Here is a 16,911-nt window from a genome sequence, read left to right as displayed (position 1 = left end):
TCCTGTACCAAGTGCAGGTGTAAGTCTGTATGTCAGAACGGAAACAAGATTCAAGGTGCTACAGTGGAGTTATGAACATAGGATGGCTTGGGAGAAAGAAAAGTGGAAAGCGGGTGGAGAAGAGGTCTGCTTTTTTTTTGAGAGTGAGATTTGAAATATCAATTGGAAAATGCAGGCACCCATTATTTTAATGGCTGTACAGGGTTCATTTTCATTTTGTTTAGGTTTTTTTATTTTTTATTTTTTAATCCCTACCTGCAGCTGCTCCTCTGAATGCCCTGATGGTGCTACTTTCTTTGCTTGCTCCTGTGTAATCCGATCCAATCGGTCCATGGCTACGTTGTAGTCCTGACCACAGAGTAGCATGCACTTAGGCGTTGTGGCTGGATCCACTCCTGTAGCTCATTATCTTTCACAAACCGCAGTTAGGTTAGGTAGAGGGCCGTAGCTTTGACTTTTCCCTGCACACTGCCCGAGGAAACATCAAAACACTGGAGCGACACGTCATACGTAGGAGCTTCTTTACTGTATGTCAAAGTTAACAGTTTCAACTCGGATACATCCTGATGCAAAGATGAAGCACATTTATTTCCTTACAAGACGTGGAGCAGGGCGGGTGGGTTGATTTCTATTTTCTTTTTTTTAAATGTTTGTGCATACATTCAGACTTCACTTTATTACCTTTTCAGTCCAGTCAGGCTGACTTGATCTTTTAAGAGTCTGTCCGCTAAGGTGTTTCTATTACATCTATCAGCATTATGTAGCTTCGGTGGTCTCTCTGAACATGCAACAAAAAAAACAAAAAATAAATAAAATAAAAGGCAGCGTTATTCAAGGAGCAATAATCCAGCTGTAAGAGCAAACAGATGCGATCTGCAAACTGTATTGTATGATCCAGTGATGAATAATGTGTTATAAATCAATTATTATCTGTTTCTAGAAAACCACTTACCAAATTGCTGTCGTGCTAACAATGACGTCCCCACGGAGACACGTAGTTACTGTCGCATTCAGTAATAACCTTTTATAAAAAAAAAAATCTTGTTTGTTCTGCTGTTTTCTTTGCTCTTTCATTGTTTACCCCTGTGCCTGGGTCCTAACTCTGCAGTTTACCAAAGTGGCAAAGATGAAGGAATGGATACAGAAAGAGAAAACATCCCTTTCAACCACAGACTCCTCCATCCTTAAACCCCCAGGCCGAGAGGTAAAACTCTTTATCTCTGACTGTTTGCGATGCCCACCAGGCAGAAAAGCCCAAAATCTCTCTCTTAATTTGTCTGTGCAGCTTCCTGTGACCAGACACACTTTGCATTTCAGTTGCCATGTTTGCTGTCTAGTTATTTTACGCTGTGGGACATGGCTAGATGTTGGCCAGATGCGCAACCATTAATGAACAAGTTTTGTCATCCACATTTGTTAAAGGAATCAGCTATGAAGTTTTCATGTTGTTCTGTCCATTCCCAGTATTTTTAAAATGTATTTTGGGAAACATTACACAGCCACATTAACCACTAAAACGTAGTAAGTTTCAAAATTCCTACTTCTTTGAACCTAATTTTTAAAGTTTATGTTGGTACTTATGTAATGGAAAGAATTGCCATGATTTATTCTCAATTGGCAAACTAATCTCTTATCCCCGACACGTTCATGTGGATGACTACTTGTCGTAATGAGGCACTCGTGAGACTGAAGCTGTGCTTTCTGATCCTCTGCTAGCTCCCGGTAACCAGACCCTCACACAAACTGTGCATACACGTCAATAAGTGTATACGCATATCCACGTGTGTTTCTGTAGTCTGCCTTGTTCTATCCTCAGATTGGAAATTGCTGTTTGATTAATTATACAAGTATATATAAATACATATATATATATATAAATCCATGTGCCAAATCCAGCTCTTGTTCAGTCTGATCCATTCCGAACCCATGTTTGTACTGTAGGTAACCTTCTGTACAAGTCAGTATAAAAATATTGTTTCTCTCCAATAGTCCCTTGTAACTGGTGCCATTAAATAAAACTATTCAAACTTGAAATAAACCTTGAATAAAAATGTGATGCGGCTCCTTCTGTGGTTTTGTGGAACCATTTTTTTTTCTCTAGCAATGAAAATAAATCTTCTGAATGAAGACCAGTTAGCAACAATTATAAAAACTATTTTTAATTTCTTTATTATAGAAAAAAAAATAAGACATACATCAAAAACGAGCAGAGTTACAACGTTACAAGGAAACAATAGAAACTGTACAGACCCTATATATATATAATTTTAGCAGCTTCATTAAACAGTGGTGGTATAACAAATACTTCACAACAATAAAATGTAGTGAAAAAGTACGTTCACAAGCTTCTAGCTCATGTGTGCATAGGTCGGCTTCAGGAAGGGTCTCTGGTTGCTCTGAGGCAGAGGAGCCGCCATTAATCCTGGTCTCCTTCCTGCTGATGCATCTGACGCTGAGCTCCTGGACCCTCGACCTGCAGAATTAGATCCACCTCTGGAGCTGGAGGACGACCAAGATTTATTGCCGCTGTTGCCACGACTGAATCCAGGGGAAGAGAGCAAAGAACATTTCAGTTTTGAGACTTGAGATTAAATCTAGCATACAGGCCGTCCTCACAAACTGGGTGACTGTGCAAGAATAGGACTTGTCGGGAGGTAACAGAGACGCCTGTGACTACTGAAGAAGTTAAAACCTTCTGCAGCTGAGATGGGAGAGAGACTCTGCCTACAACAACTTAATCAGAGGTTGTTCACCAGTCAAAACTTAATGGAAGCATGGCAGGAAGTTCCAAGAAAGTGACATTTTCACCCAAAAGCATGTGAGAAACACAAATGTTCAGTGGAAGAATGTTCATCCATCTGATGACACCAGAACAGAGCTTTTTGGATAACAAACACTGCACACCGCCATGAAAACACCATCCACACCCTAAAGCATGGTGGTGACATCATCAGGCTGTTGGGATGAATGTTAGAAGGCCTGCATTCTTTTAAACAAATTAATTTGAAGAAATCCTTTTTCACTTCATAGACATTTTTTGTAAGTTCTTTGTAAGTCAAAAAAGCGATTCCATTTAAAACATTAATAAAAAGAGAAAACGTGTAGCGCTGAATACTTTTTATACCTTACTGTATGATCTTCAACTAGACAATAAAATTTGAGACAAACTCTACTGACCCTTTGGAGCTGTAGCTTGAGTTGTTATATCCTTTTCTCTTCTTAGAATACTTGAAGAATGGAGCTTTCTTTCTCTTCTGTCCCTTTGGAGCTTCACTATGGAAGTAGTTGGACGACTCCATGTCGTCCTCATCATCGTATCCGCCGTGTGTTCGGCCTCGTGTCGTGTCTATCCACCCGTCTTGAGCACTTTCAGTCGGTTGCTCTGACACAACGAAAAAGGACTTTAATGCCACAGTATCATAACAATAGGAGTAAACAAACGACTTTCATTGTGTACCTTACCGGGAAGCTGCCACTCAGAGTATTTCTCTAAGACCTTAATGACTTCTGCTCCGTACTTCTCCAGTTTATCTTCTGTCACACCGTCGATTTGTAGCAGGGCTTCAGCATCAGAAGAGAGACTCTCTGTTTGTAAAACAAAAGTAACGACAAGTTAGAGAATGACAGCAGTATCACATGAGACACCATCAGATAATATGGGTCCAGCAATCTTAAAAAATGAGTCCAAAAATTACCAGCTATCTTCTTCAAGGTGGCTGTAGAGAAGATGTTATAATAGTGAATGCCAAATGCTTTCCCCAGCTGCTTGCACAGATCTGTCAGCTCCTTCAGACACTCCTGAACCTTCTTTTCCCTCTGGGAGACGTTCTTAGACACAGCAGCTTTGTGTTTTCTGATCGTAGATGCACTCTCCGTGTCATAGAAGTCCACCTAGGAAGTGACGAATGCCAGTGTTAAATGTTTTGATTAACATCCAACAATCAGTGGTCATATTCAGCCTAATTTACAGTATGTCTGCATATGCATTACCTGCATTTGTCCAGACAGAACGTTCATGGCTTTTGTTCCAGCAGAGATATAAGACACAGCTTGGCCGTTGTTAGTGATGTAGAGGTCCTCAACCAGGATGTTATCCAGAACCAGTTTTTTGAAGAGACGGTCAGCGTTATGCCTGGAGTAAGCTCCTCCCATCCCAAACATCCCCGTCTGTATTTTGGCAGATTTAGACCCTGACAAAAAAAAAAAAAATCCAATATGTGAACACTTACACAACTCACAAGGAAAATGTCCATCTCTGTTTCCATTTATCATTCCACTGTGTGGAAAAGCATTTTCACAGCAACCATGTGCACGGACTGTACCTATGAAGATATCCACGAGCATGTTCAGCGTGAGTCGGCTTTGCTTGGCAGTCTTGCCAAACCTCGCTCCAACTTTCTCACAGTTTTCCTGGACAAACCTCACAATGTTCTTCACATCTTCAGTTACATTTCTCATCTTGTATTGCTGCGTAGAGAAATATTCAAACATTAGCTTTACAAGTGGCCAAGAAGGTTTCATAGTTGTGGGTTCTATAGACACAACTGTGTGTAACTGATGGGGAAGAAATGGTATCTTACGTTGGGCTTGCTACAGTTGTCACAGCTGACGTCTGGATTGTCCTTACAGAAGCTTCTGTTGAACTTGTACTCCCCGAAGTACGCGAGCAGCTCGATTCTCCTGCACTCCATCACGTTCTCACAGAAGTGCACCATGCTGTGCAGGTTGTTGAAATGAGTTGCCTTGGCGTGTCGGTCGCCTTCTCTGTCCACTGTGATGACGAAAGAACCATCATCAACAAAAGAAAAGCCTCACAAATGACGAGAAGGTATATTTTTGCCACATACTGCTTATAATCCTCTTGATGCGGACAACGTCAGTGTAGGAATAGAAGAGTATGCAGTGAGAGATTTCTCCGTCCCTGCCAGCTCTCCCCGACTCCTGGTAGTAACCCTCCACTGACTTAGGTAGACTAGCGTGGATCACGTAGCGCACGTCCGGCTTGTCGATGCCCATGCCGAAGGCTATGGTGGCGCAGATGACCTGGTAGACAAAAGCGAAAGAAGAGCAGTTGGTCTCCACTTATATCTTAAATCTGTCAAATAAATATATACATATTTTGCAACATGCTAGCTTAATTTATGTGCTTTATCAGTCTACTAGGGATGTTGCAGTGAGCTGACCTGGCAACCGTCCTGATTGATCCATTTGCTCTGCACATATTCTCTGTCAGTGTCCTTCAGTCCTGCGTGATACGACAGAGCTAATATCCCGGCCCTCTGCAGACTCTCCGCCATGGCGTCACAGTCGTTACGAGACAGACAGTACACGATGCCAGAGTCACCTACAACAGGAAGAGACACAGGTATAAAAATAAGAGACTTATTTTGACATCTATTTGACAAAACTGTGGCCGAGAATGATTTACTGACTATATAACATTATCAGCTTGGTTTTGTAACTGCAGACCGTTATTAATTTTGACTCACTGCTCATTCAACCTTATCCAGACATGTCAAACCTCAATGTGTTTGTAAACAGTTGAATGTCTTTACACAGCAGTCATGCTTTGAAAATAGTTGCACCAGAATCAGAAAGAGTACTGAATTATTCACGTGGGTAGTGCTTCTTGATCCAGTTGATGCAGTCCTCGTCAACCTTTTTGGGCTTCTTTGGCAGCACAGAGTACTTCAGGTTTGTTCTGTTGAAGCTCATGGTAAACCTGTAAATACGATGGAAGGAAATTGTGCCGTTACTGTCTCAGACCAGCAATGAAAACAACAACAACACTAAAGTTGTAAATCTAAGACAGACTCAGATATTGAACACCTACACTTGTGGTCGAGTCATGTTCAGCTGATTGAGGATGTCTTTCTGCACACGCGGGGTGGCAGTGGCCGTCAGAGCCATCATCGGTACACCGGGGAACTTCTGACGCAGTTCATGCAGCCTTTTGTAGTCTGGACGGAAATCGTGGCCCCACTGAAAGATTTCAAGTTTGATGGGATGGTTCACAACGGCTGTTGCAAAAAAAACAAAAAAAACCTATACATGCACGATACTATATATGTACGCATTTAAACAGCTGAACACACCTGACTGACACAATGGGCCTCATCTATGACGAAACGGGCCAGAAGGCGTCGTTCATACAGGTTCTGCATGGCGGAGATTAACTTGTTACTTGCACTGACCTAAAGAGGGGGAAAAAGATCAATTTGAGCGGTTAGATCCAACTGTATCACAAAAAAAATAATATTTCATTATAAATGTCACAAAAGCTTCACCTTTTCAGGTGTGACATAGAGGAGTTTAATAATAGGCTCCTTCCGGGATAGCTGCATATAAATTCTTCCCGCTTCACTGTCACTTCTGTCCCCAGACAGACTTGTCGCTGGAATCTGAAAAGTGAAACATCAAAAATATTTAAACTAGACCCTAGTGAATCATTATGATCACATCTGTCAATCAATTTCTAAACCACTGGTTTAAGCAATAAAACAAATAATTCCAAACATGATTTCCTATAGCCCAAGACAATTATTATAATGTAAAAGAAAAGTAACACCTTTTCAAAGATGACATGGTTGAAAACTGTTGTTTAGGGATAATTGTACTGTTTGCTTATCTCGTTAATTATTTTCAAATCACTATATTTATCCCCTTCTCTCTGCACCTCTAAACTGTCTCACACAAATTCCAACAACTTCACACTTCTGTTCTGTGTAACCAAACAGGCCAGCGTGGAAATATACTCAAAAATATACTCACATCTAGGGTGGTAAGTTTCTGGATCTGGTCTACAATAAGTGACTTGAGGGGGGAAATAACCACAGAGACTCCTGGGGAGATGCAAGCGGGCAGCTGGTAGCACAAGCTTTTACCCCCACCTAAAAATAAATCACATTTGAGAGGTCTGGACATCTTCACTGCACTTTATTCCTTTAGATACTTAAGAGTGCTTCTACCAACCTGTGGGCATCAAAACAAACGTGTCTTCTCCCAGAATCGTGGCGTTAATTGCTTCTAGCTGATTAAACCTGAACTGGTGAAGTCCAAAACGCTTGTGAAAGATCTTCATCATCTCTTGCGTATGGGGGAAGTTGAACCCTCTGAAGCGGTCATGAGCTGGGTTTTTGAAGGTGGGCTCTGCAAAGAAAGACATAATGTTTGAGATTGAAATAATAAAACATCTGGATTTTATCAGTTTAGGATTACTGGTATTTAATGCAGGGATGATAATGAAAATTATCTTAGAACTTTGAGAATTATGGCTAAATTTTTTGCTCACAGACATAAAGGAATTCTGTGTTTTCCCTCCATGTAACTTGCCTGGGGAGCACATTGTCTTTGAAGGTTTTGGTACAGACGCAGGCGTCGTTGGTTTCTTCTCCCATGAAAAGGTGCCTGTTCCCCCCTCTTTCACAGTCGTAGTTACTGCGTTGGATTTTTGTGTTGTGGATGTGGAGGGCTTGTCAAAGTAATCAGGGATGTCACACTCATTCAAGTCATCTATGTCAAAGTCGTCAATGTAAAACTCATTTGATTGTATTTCTTGTGCATCTGTAAACCCTCGGCTGTTAGATTTATTCTGCACGACAGTTTCCGGCTTCTTGGGTGTGAAGAAGAGATCTGAGCTGTCAAGATTTCTGTTTGTTTTCTCTGAGAAGTTAAAAGAAGGTTTTGGGAGGCTGTAGGCGGATGGAGAATCGCAGACACTGTCATTTTCCACGCATATTGTCTTGCTGTCCTTTCTATGCCGGGACTCCAAATTAATCACAGTATCGGAGTGATCGGAGTCGTAGTCCACAGAGATGACTGAAGATCTCCTGAGCTGAGGAAGCTTCTTTGAGTCCACAGGCACAGAGCTACTGGAGGACAAAATGTGTGATGTGCCATAGTTAGAAGACGATGATTCTCTAAAGCTGTGCTCAGAAATCACTGTGCTGTCTGGCTGCTGCATCCTAAACAAAGAGTCGCCACCAGTCGCAAGAATCCTCTTCCTGCGGGAGAAGAGCAGATGATTGCAGTCATACCGAGATATCATTCAACATCATAAATGACAGAGCCGTTGAACAAGTGAACATACCTTAGAGCTCTCTTCAGTAAAAGTTCATTTCCACAGGACAGAGCGATTAGCTCATGTTCAGGGATTAAATCAACCAGAGAACAAATGGACTCCATGAGACTGTAGAGTTGGTCATCTGTGTTCAGAGGAAAAACAACAATATCATTGTGAATACAGAGAGTTGACGGTCTGTGAAAAATCAGTAAAAAGACATAACATATACTTGTGCTGTCTTTCGGACGATCATCAGACGGTTTGTGTAATGTTGTGATGGAGCTCTTTGATGGGTCTGGATTGTTTCTACTTTGAGGAGCAGCTGCTTTAGTTCTGTCAGAAAACAAAAGCAATGATGAGTGCTACTGACCGCATTAAAAAGGAACAACCTTCTACTCTTTAATGTGAAGTCTACTTTTCAGGTCAATAAAAATACACTTTACTTACTTTAAATCTGCACATTTATCTTACAAGAATATGAAGAACAGACACATAATGCACGATAAACTGAAAATACTGACTTTGTCTCATATACAGAGGTTGTATAAGAGATGTCATCAGGGACTGGTGATGGAGGAATGTAATCGAGGTCATCTTCAGTGTCCGACTTGTCATCAAGCTCTATCACCTTTGGGTCGAGACAGGTTTTATTACTGTCTGAAAAGAAAAAGCAGATAATAAATATTATTAATATATATATTGATCAATATTAGCTTGTGTGTTTTTGTATAGTCCAATAATCTGTTCATGGTCATGTATGTCCTGTAAAATCTTGAAATAAATGTGTAAAATAAATAGCTACTTACTGTTCCTTCCATTAACAACTTCAGATGCATCAGTGTCCTCATCCTCACTCTCACTCACAGCAGACTTTAGAGACACAAAAGGACGTCTTCTGGTCATTTTAACGGGGGAATCCTCAAACTCTACTGGTAAAACTGCGGCTTTGTTCAACTCTAGCTCATGTTTTTCCATAGAAGATTGTCCATCGATGGTGTTGCTCAACTCTGATGTCACAGAGGAGTTGTCATGATCTAGCTTCCCAGAGGATCCGGCTTTTTCTTCATCAGGACACGACAGAGGCTTGCTGTTCTTCCCCGATATTTCTGAACTGAAAGAATCATTTTTTGCTTTGGCAGGCATTTCAAAGTCATCCAAGTCATCCCAGTCGTCTATTGGGAATCCAATAGATGCATTCAGACATGTTGAATCAATCCCATTTCCACTACAAACCGGGCTCTCATATTTAGTTGGAGCTGGGGTCACCTTAATACCAGAGACTGCTGAAGGAGTCTGAGATGCAGGGGATGGGCTAACTGTTGGGCTGATGGAGTCTGACTTGCATTTTGAACTTACAGGGAAGAAGCTGTTGATTTGGGATTTCTGAGGTCTTTCAGGCTTGTTTGAAAATGTCAAAGGAGATTTAGTCACCAAACTGTTCTTATGGACATTGACGTTCCTGTTTGCCAAAACATTTGAGCCGATTACCTTGGAAGGGACTTCGACCTTGGTGGTACCTGAGGAGGACTTCTTTTTGAAAGAAAAGGCCCTAGAAAACATACAATAGGAAAGATGTTATAAAAACCTGAACAAGTGTCTATTATGATAGCAAAGAGTGACTAATGTTGCCATATCCAGTGTAGATAGTATTTTGAGGTTAAAACAAGCAGAGAAACCAGACCAGTGATAGCTGTGCCTTTTCTATCAGGACTCTCAAGTCTCAGGCATTGAGCGAGAGACACGCATTTCAATAAGTTCACACATCACACGTGTGACACACTATTTCTTACGCTCAGAAGTGATCAAACTTGCCGTACATTAGTAACATAGACTGTATATAAAAGGCATTACCAATGGATGAGGAAAGGTAGATTGCTCTGTTTGAATCATCAGTCAGTCAGAAAATAGTATTTCTCGTTGCCAGGCGAAATAGCAGCACCATAATCATGACATCCACAAAGGGGCGCATCTGCTGTCAAAAGTTTGGACACACCTTCTCGTTCAATTCAGTGAGAGGATGTATCCAAACTTTTGACTGGTAGTGTACTCTTGACTTAAGAAAACTGGAATAACGATAAATATACAAAATAAATAATTTCCTTGATTACCTAAAACCAGTATGGTTTACAAACGTTTGAAACAGCTTGTACAAACATGTACCCTGGAGAATTGAAGCGATTACTTCTCTTTAGTGTTGCAGTGATTCAGGCTCTGTGATTCAGCACATTTGATTAAAAATATCAGTTTAAAGCAACACACTGTATTTACTTAACATCTAAACTTCATTTATTTTTTGTATTTATTTGCCTTATGAACGCAACAGCGACTGGGGACTGTGTGAACATGCGAGGTTATAAAAAATACGCATGGCTGATTGGAGGAGCTCACATTTCTGGCAGCAGCCAGGAGCAATGCAGCTGAAGCAAGTGAAGTCGATGTCAAAGGAATCCAGGTAAATCTTTCAGAGGTTACATCTCATTACACTCTGAAGTATTAAATACGAAATTATTTTCTCTTGTATTGCTGTGGTTCTGTTGTCATAGTTTGCAGCTCTAACAAACTATGAGCTAGCTAAACAGAATTTTTTTTTTCATCTAATGCCGAATTGCGTTTGTCGTAAACTTCACGTCGCGTTAAAAACCAGCCCTTCCTTTGTTCAAAGCAACAATTACACCTTTGCACGGTAAGTGAACTGTAGAGTATTTATCAGTTAGCATAACTGTTAACTGACAGCTCAGACTTGTTTGTTAGCTGGCATTTTAACATTGAGTCGCTTTCATTGTACTTACCCCGGTTTGGGTTTAGCGAGCGACAGCTTGGTTTGAGCACTGGTGCTGTGCCTCGCCAGCTGTTCCTTCAAGTTATTTTGTGGGAGACTGGACATTGTTGCTGAGCAGCTCAGCTAGCAAGCATTAGCCAGCTAGCAAGTCGGGTTCATGAAGTGGCGGCCACTGTCTTCTGCGATTTGCATTGCGCGCGACACGAGATGCGACGAGTCTCCGCGGGCTCCTGCTTTGCTTGTCCAGCCCCAGCCTCTCGGTTATAAAGTTAATAAAACATTTATTGTTCCAGTTACAGTCCTAGCCGCATCAGATGGAGTACAACATACACAGACATACACACAACAGATTTTGCGCCCAGTCAATAGACAGACTTCTTATTGGCCGAAAAACTACCGGAAGAAGAATTCTGGGAATTGTAGTTTTACGATGTACATAAAGGCAACACTGGTTTTAGATTTAAATCGTAACGACAAATGATTAAAATAGTCTCTTTGGTTTCACTAATACACAGTTAACGAAACGCTTTTAAAAACTTATTTTACATCCAAAATTTCACCCATCCGACCCCAAAATTAGGACGTACTCATACAGTCTATGGACTACGGAGTGTTTCCATGGTAACACTCAGTGGTTACCCCCCCTACCGACCAGCTATAAACTGTCAAAAACATTGGGACAGAAGCAATTTTTTTGCTTTATTTCTAAAGCAGAATAAAATCATGTTTATTTAGGTATACTTATTCATCAAAACATAAGGCACACGGTTGAATGTTAAATCAATGCATTTTAATATAACAGTCCTGCGCTAAATTCCCCTGTGACTGTCATGATGTATGAAATATTGAGACAGTGTAAGAAATATGGTTTCACTTGTATGTAATGAGTAATGCAGTTAAACTAAACTGAACTGCTACTTAGCCTGAAGTCAGACTAAAATGACCACTAATGACTAAGATGTGTCAGTTCAGCACAGTGCAATTCAACAGTATTATAAACCGCAGCATCCAAAGTGAAAACACAGTTGAATCAGCAGTTTTTAAAAAAATGAAATGCTAAATAACACCACCTACACAAAAGTAAAATTTCCTGCATGTAGAATGCATGTGTTTCCACTAGTGTACATCATGAATATGTGTAAAACTGTAGTTATTCATCATTGTCACAATAATCAACATCTGTGTTAATCTGGATATGATTTGATCCGTCATGGATATGTCATCTATCTGAGGCACTATCAAAGTGCTTCAGTAGTGCAAAAACGCACTGTGATTTGAAAAACCCTTATTGATCGTATAAAAAAAAAAATCCTGTAAAATGAAACATCCCTTTGAGTCCTCCTGTAGTGCACAATCATTTATAAATCACACCACGGGAAAGGATGAGCAAGCAGCGAGTCCACACATGTTCTTCCCACGTTCAATCCAGAAGTATCTGAGAAGAGGGAAACAGTGACATTATTGTTCTCGGGTTCATGCACCTTTACTGATATTTTTCAACGTATGACTGAATAAACTAAATACCCGTCTATGCCCCAGCTGGTTCCCCATGAGTTCTTCACTATCCAGTAAGGGGTGCCCTTCTCTTGCCCATAGCCGACAGCTAGCACAGCGTGGTTCACCTTGTCCGTAGTGTTGTGACATTCAGTGCTGAAAACAGGAAGGAAGGTATATTTTTACTTTGAAGCAAATGACTTTTTAATAACAAAAGAGGAAGTGAACCTTGAAAGACATACAGCTGTAGTAGCTTCATACTCAGAGTATACTTTATATTGTCACTACGAATTTCATAGGTCACGTGTTTTTAGTTAAAACAATACATTTTACACATCCATTGCCTATTTAAAATGTTTATATTTTATATTCATGCTTCCTCACTTGTAGCTCTTGCTTTTACTTCCCTTTTATTTTCTCTTACTATGTTAACTGTGTTATGCACCAAATTCATCGTGTGCTTAAAAGGTGTTGACAAATTTATTTTATTTAAGGAATTGGTTTAGAAGTTGGATCCATTTTTTTCAAACTGCATAAAAATCTGGTGCCATTTCAGAGTTTACAAAAGCTGAAAATGCAAAAGTATTTGTCTTGTAAATTTGGGTCTTATTTGTCTGATACGAATACAGACAGACAAACCGCCTCCACTCAGCTGTAGGATTTTAGATTAATAACACATTCATCCAAATACTTTACAAACAAATATTCCATCTGACTCTGTCCAGTGGAAACAAAAACACCAGAACAAGCACAATTTTTTTTATTTTCCTCAGTAATGAAATAATGCACAAATGCATTGAATCACTTAGTGTTTGTATATATTTAGTCACCGTTTTATACATGTTAAAAAAATGAAAGAAAGAACAGACATGGCATAACTTCTTTGACTTCCTCTCACCTGGTGTAGACGCCCTGGCTGTAATGCATGAAGTCAGAGGTCACCTCGAAGGCAAAGCTGACAGGATTGCGTGTGCCGACAGCATCCACCATCTCCATCTCATCGTACTGACAGGTAACACAAAACCTTCATCACTCACACACCTCATTAAGGACTCCTGTCTCCAAGAGCAAAATAAATTGTCACTCACCGCTGTTACGTTCACCACATCCTTAACGAAAGCAGCAGCCATGTCTGGTTTGTACACGCAAGCACCTTCCTAATATAACAAAAGACTGTTTAGATCTTTTAAAGGCCACTAAATTTGTAAATTAAAACCTGTATGTAGTTTATAAGCTGATTAGTTACCATAGCTTTGTATGGGTAGTCCTGCTCTGTCATCAGTCCCTTGTTGTACATGATGTATTCAAATGCTTGACTGGGAAGACCCCTGAAAGACCAGTTTAAACGGTGTTTATAAAAATTCACTGATACGCACACAAGTGGGGACGGGAACACAAAACAGAAGGAAACATGTGTTTGGCTCTCACCCATTACATCCGTGGTTGTTGAAATCCTGGGCACAGTCCACCAGCTGTTGTTCTGACTGTGTAATGCAGAAAATGAGTTCAGGGTTACAGTAAATTGTATTTCTCCTACCACAACAACAGTTACAGGAGTTGACAGATTTGAGAGAGAAGAGGAAGTAAGTCACCAGTGGTACTAGTTTCCCAGTGGCAATAGCGGTAACAGACTCCAGACAGCCGGTTGTGGAAAAAGTCCAGCAACTGCCACATGGTCCCTGCGGTCCAAAAGAAAGAAAAACTATAAGACATTCTGGGAATTTTTTTAGAGATACAATACAAAGGAAAGGTGCAAATGAAGAGGACTATACAAGGAAATAAACAGTATTTGCCTAAATTCCAGGAACTGATAACAATGACTCCCTTTGAAAGGGAAAAAAAAAAGATAACTCACATACCTTCCTTACTTTGCAACAGGCCCTTTTTGTAACCGCAGACTTCTTGACATTTTGTAGAAGCTCACGTCAAAGTAATAATTTAAAATAACGATTGACCTTGTCAAACAGTTATTACTGTCCAATGCACACTATGTGCTATTTACTCATGTTTATTATTGTATCAGAGGAAATTGTATGTGCTGTGTTATAAATATTCATCCCTTTGAACTGGCTATATGCACTCTATATTTCTCTGTCTATTTTTGTACTATATAGTTGTCTTTATTTTAGAACAGTATTATACTACGTCACTTTAACCTAATTTTGTTTTAGCCCTTTCCTGCTATTAGCTTGTTTTTAGTGTCAACACTGATCCTAGAGTCCCTGTACATAAACTTAGAGCTGTTCACAACATTATTATTGAAAAATATTTAATATTATTCCAACCGTGCAGCTCGGCCGTGCTTGCATTGCTTCTGTTTCGAAAGAGCTCATGAGTCTGAATAATTTATTTTGCTGAACTTCCCCTCTGATACTGCTCTTTGAATCTGCTGAAACAACTTTACTTCAAGACCCACGGCTGTGGGGGGTAAAAAAAAAAAAGAGAAATAATAATAACTTAATATGTGGATGTTTGTGTTAAACTTCACCTGATTCTTCACAGGCGTCAAATAATTTCCTTTCTTCCTCCAGTCAATGGAGTCTGGATGTGGCCCTTTGCTGCTGAGGTAGTTCCCTCTAGTAGCAGAGCAGTTCTGTAGAAAGCAGTGCAGTATGAAAAAAAAAACGACTTCCTGTCAAGATGAAGGTTTACTGTACTAGAAAGAAAAAGTACCCTAGCTTTACAGTACCTGTGGCTCGGACCAGAGAAAGGCCTTTCGGAATTCACCAAACGTCATGTCTGAAAACTGGTTCAGCGCCACTGCAGGAAAATATTAAACTGAGCTCAACACATATTTTAGTGTAATATATATATATATATACATACATATATATAAATAAATACACACAAAGGGTTCCTACTTGTGAAAGAGTGATTTCCTTCATTGTGTTTGTCAATCCTCCTCTTGTTCTCAGTGAATATCTGGAGCCTGTGGTTGTACTCCATCATGTCGTACCCTTTTCTGTGCTGTAAACATGACGAGGTTATTGTGAACTTGTCTTGAATATATGACCGGCTTATTTTAAATGTAATCATCAAAAAGGCTATCACACAGACAATAATGTTATTGTGATTTTTAATTTCGGGGTAACTTCCTTATTATTTACAGCAGCTACTGAGCGCCATTTGTTTAGCTGTGCATGTGTGGATAAAAACGAATCAAATGAATCACCTGTGCCATCCATGTCTTGAAGTGATACTCGTCTGCAAACGAATCGCAAATATCAAATCGTGAGGTAACAGGATTACAACAAAGGACGCCATGGCGGAATTATGAAAGTGAAAGCTTGCGTTTATACAACTAACAAAACCAACACCAGTGTAACTTGAATCCGATCGCTTACCTCGTTCAGACAGGTGAAAAGCTGAAGTTACAGACGCCAAAGTCAACAGGAGCAAAATTATCGCCATGTCCACGGATTAAGACTTCAGCCGGCGTTAGCAGGGGGCGGCGGAAAGTGAAGTGAAACCTGTTTATATACAGTCGGAGACACGTGGTCACGAGGTGAATGGCTGTCTGTTCAAACTGCCTTAGTCTTAAAAAGTCCTTGTTTACAGCTCCATATGGTGGAAGGAATCGGGTATTGATACTGGACTTCACTGTGTGGACTTCACAATGTGACTACAGTGGATGGAAGAATAACACTGATAAAGAAGAAATGCTGAATAAAGCTGTACCTAATTAAGAAATAATTGAGCATTGGGGAGGAAGGGGAGGAATACATTAAGTTGAGAACCACTGTGTGGCCTACATGCAGACAAAACCATTTCTTGATGTTACTTTCATTTAATGAACCAAAGAATTAAATGTTCTCTCTTTGTAAGTTAAAAATAATAAGAATAACAAGGTGCCAATGCTCTCCTCACTGCCAACTGTGCAAAAAAGTAAAATCAACTAGTGAACACCCCCATGCAAACATGGCACTTCTTAAAATGGTCCTTTAATCTACATTTTACTGCATTAATGATGAAGTTAGAGCATAGAGAAACATGGTTGAAGTCAATAGTTTGCATACACTTAGGTTAACGTAATTCAAACTGATCTATTTAACAACTACACAGATTTCATGTTAACAAACTATTGTTTTGGCAAGTCAGCAAGGACGTCTACTAAATCCTAAATGTGTGTTTCCTTATTCTGATTAAAGAAATAAACACTGAAATAAATCATCATGTAAATACAATAAGCATTCATCATAACTGAGCCTACGTGTTTCCAATGATTAAATTGTGAAATTGTAAAAATCTAAAAATAAAACTTCCTGTTGGGAAATAAAACAGGAAGCGTCTAGCAAGGATTATCATTGTCTCTAAAGCCTCGGCTTCAGTGTTCGTGGATACAATCTTTACGCTGAATTTGATTTATTTGGAACTGTGCATGATTAAAGTACAGTCCGGTGCTGCATGCTCTACTTGTTGGCCCATGCATTGACTTTGGTCATAGTTTTAAATACACAAAGTAAAGGAAATAAATAGAAATGAAATCTCGACTGCAATGCTGCCTCCAGACCTGGAACACTTCCCTATGTTATGAAACGTTGTTGACAGTTAATGCTGTACTTTAAGATACCAACTC

At 39.9% G+C, this 16,911-nt stretch overlaps 2 protein-coding genes across 3 annotated transcripts; both read right to left on the bottom strand.

The window, feature by feature from the left end:
* Window positions 1-2,138: 2,138 nt before the first annotated feature.
* blm (BLM RecQ like helicase) lies at window positions 2,139-11,197 on the bottom strand. Of its 2 annotated transcripts, XM_047595931.1 has the most exons (22): window positions 10,852-11,197; window positions 9,551-9,611; window positions 8,869-9,460; window positions 8,584-8,719; window positions 8,292-8,395; window positions 8,090-8,204; window positions 7,333-8,003; window positions 6,973-7,149; window positions 6,772-6,890; window positions 6,288-6,401; window positions 6,096-6,194; window positions 5,834-5,982; window positions 5,616-5,722; window positions 5,184-5,344; window positions 4,848-5,043; window positions 4,581-4,771; window positions 4,323-4,467; window positions 3,991-4,190; window positions 3,696-3,891; window positions 3,463-3,585; window positions 3,178-3,382; window positions 2,139-2,538 (listed from the first exon to the last, which is right to left on the bottom strand). In XM_047595931.1, the coding sequence occupies exons 1-22, from the start codon at window positions 10,944-10,946 to the stop codon at window positions 2,349-2,351; spliced, it is 4,146 nt and encodes a 1,381-aa protein (XP_047451887.1). In that variant the 5' UTR covers window positions 10,947-11,197; the 3' UTR covers window positions 2,139-2,348. The 2 variants fall into 2 exon arrangements, with proteins under 2 accessions (XP_047451887.1, XP_047451886.1); XM_047595930.1 differs by having other exon boundaries at window positions 8,869-9,611.
* Window positions 11,198-12,138: 941 nt separating this feature from the next.
* On the bottom strand, window positions 12,139-15,849 carry ctsh (cathepsin H). Its single transcript, XM_047595287.1, has 12 exons — window positions 15,680-15,849; window positions 15,508-15,539; window positions 15,197-15,302; window positions 15,025-15,095; window positions 14,824-14,928; window positions 13,928-14,014; window positions 13,764-13,819; window positions 13,582-13,663; window positions 13,424-13,492; window positions 13,234-13,340; window positions 12,366-12,491; window positions 12,139-12,276 (listed from the first exon to the last, which is right to left on the bottom strand). The coding sequence occupies exons 1-12, from the start codon at window positions 15,744-15,746 to the stop codon at window positions 12,207-12,209; spliced, it is 978 nt and encodes a 325-aa protein (XP_047451243.1). The 5' UTR covers window positions 15,747-15,849; the 3' UTR covers window positions 12,139-12,206.
* Window positions 15,850-16,911: the final 1,062 nt, after the last annotated feature.

Source organism: Mugil cephalus, chromosome 10, assembly GCF_022458985.1.
Source record: "Mugil cephalus isolate CIBA_MC_2020 chromosome 10, CIBA_Mcephalus_1.1, whole genome shotgun sequence".
In the NCBI taxonomy this organism is placed as follows: Eukaryota; Metazoa; Chordata; class Actinopteri; order Mugiliformes; family Mugilidae; genus Mugil; species Mugil cephalus.
The sequence above is the reverse complement of the archived record's forward strand: the minus strand, read 5'-3'. Positions and strand labels throughout refer to the sequence as shown.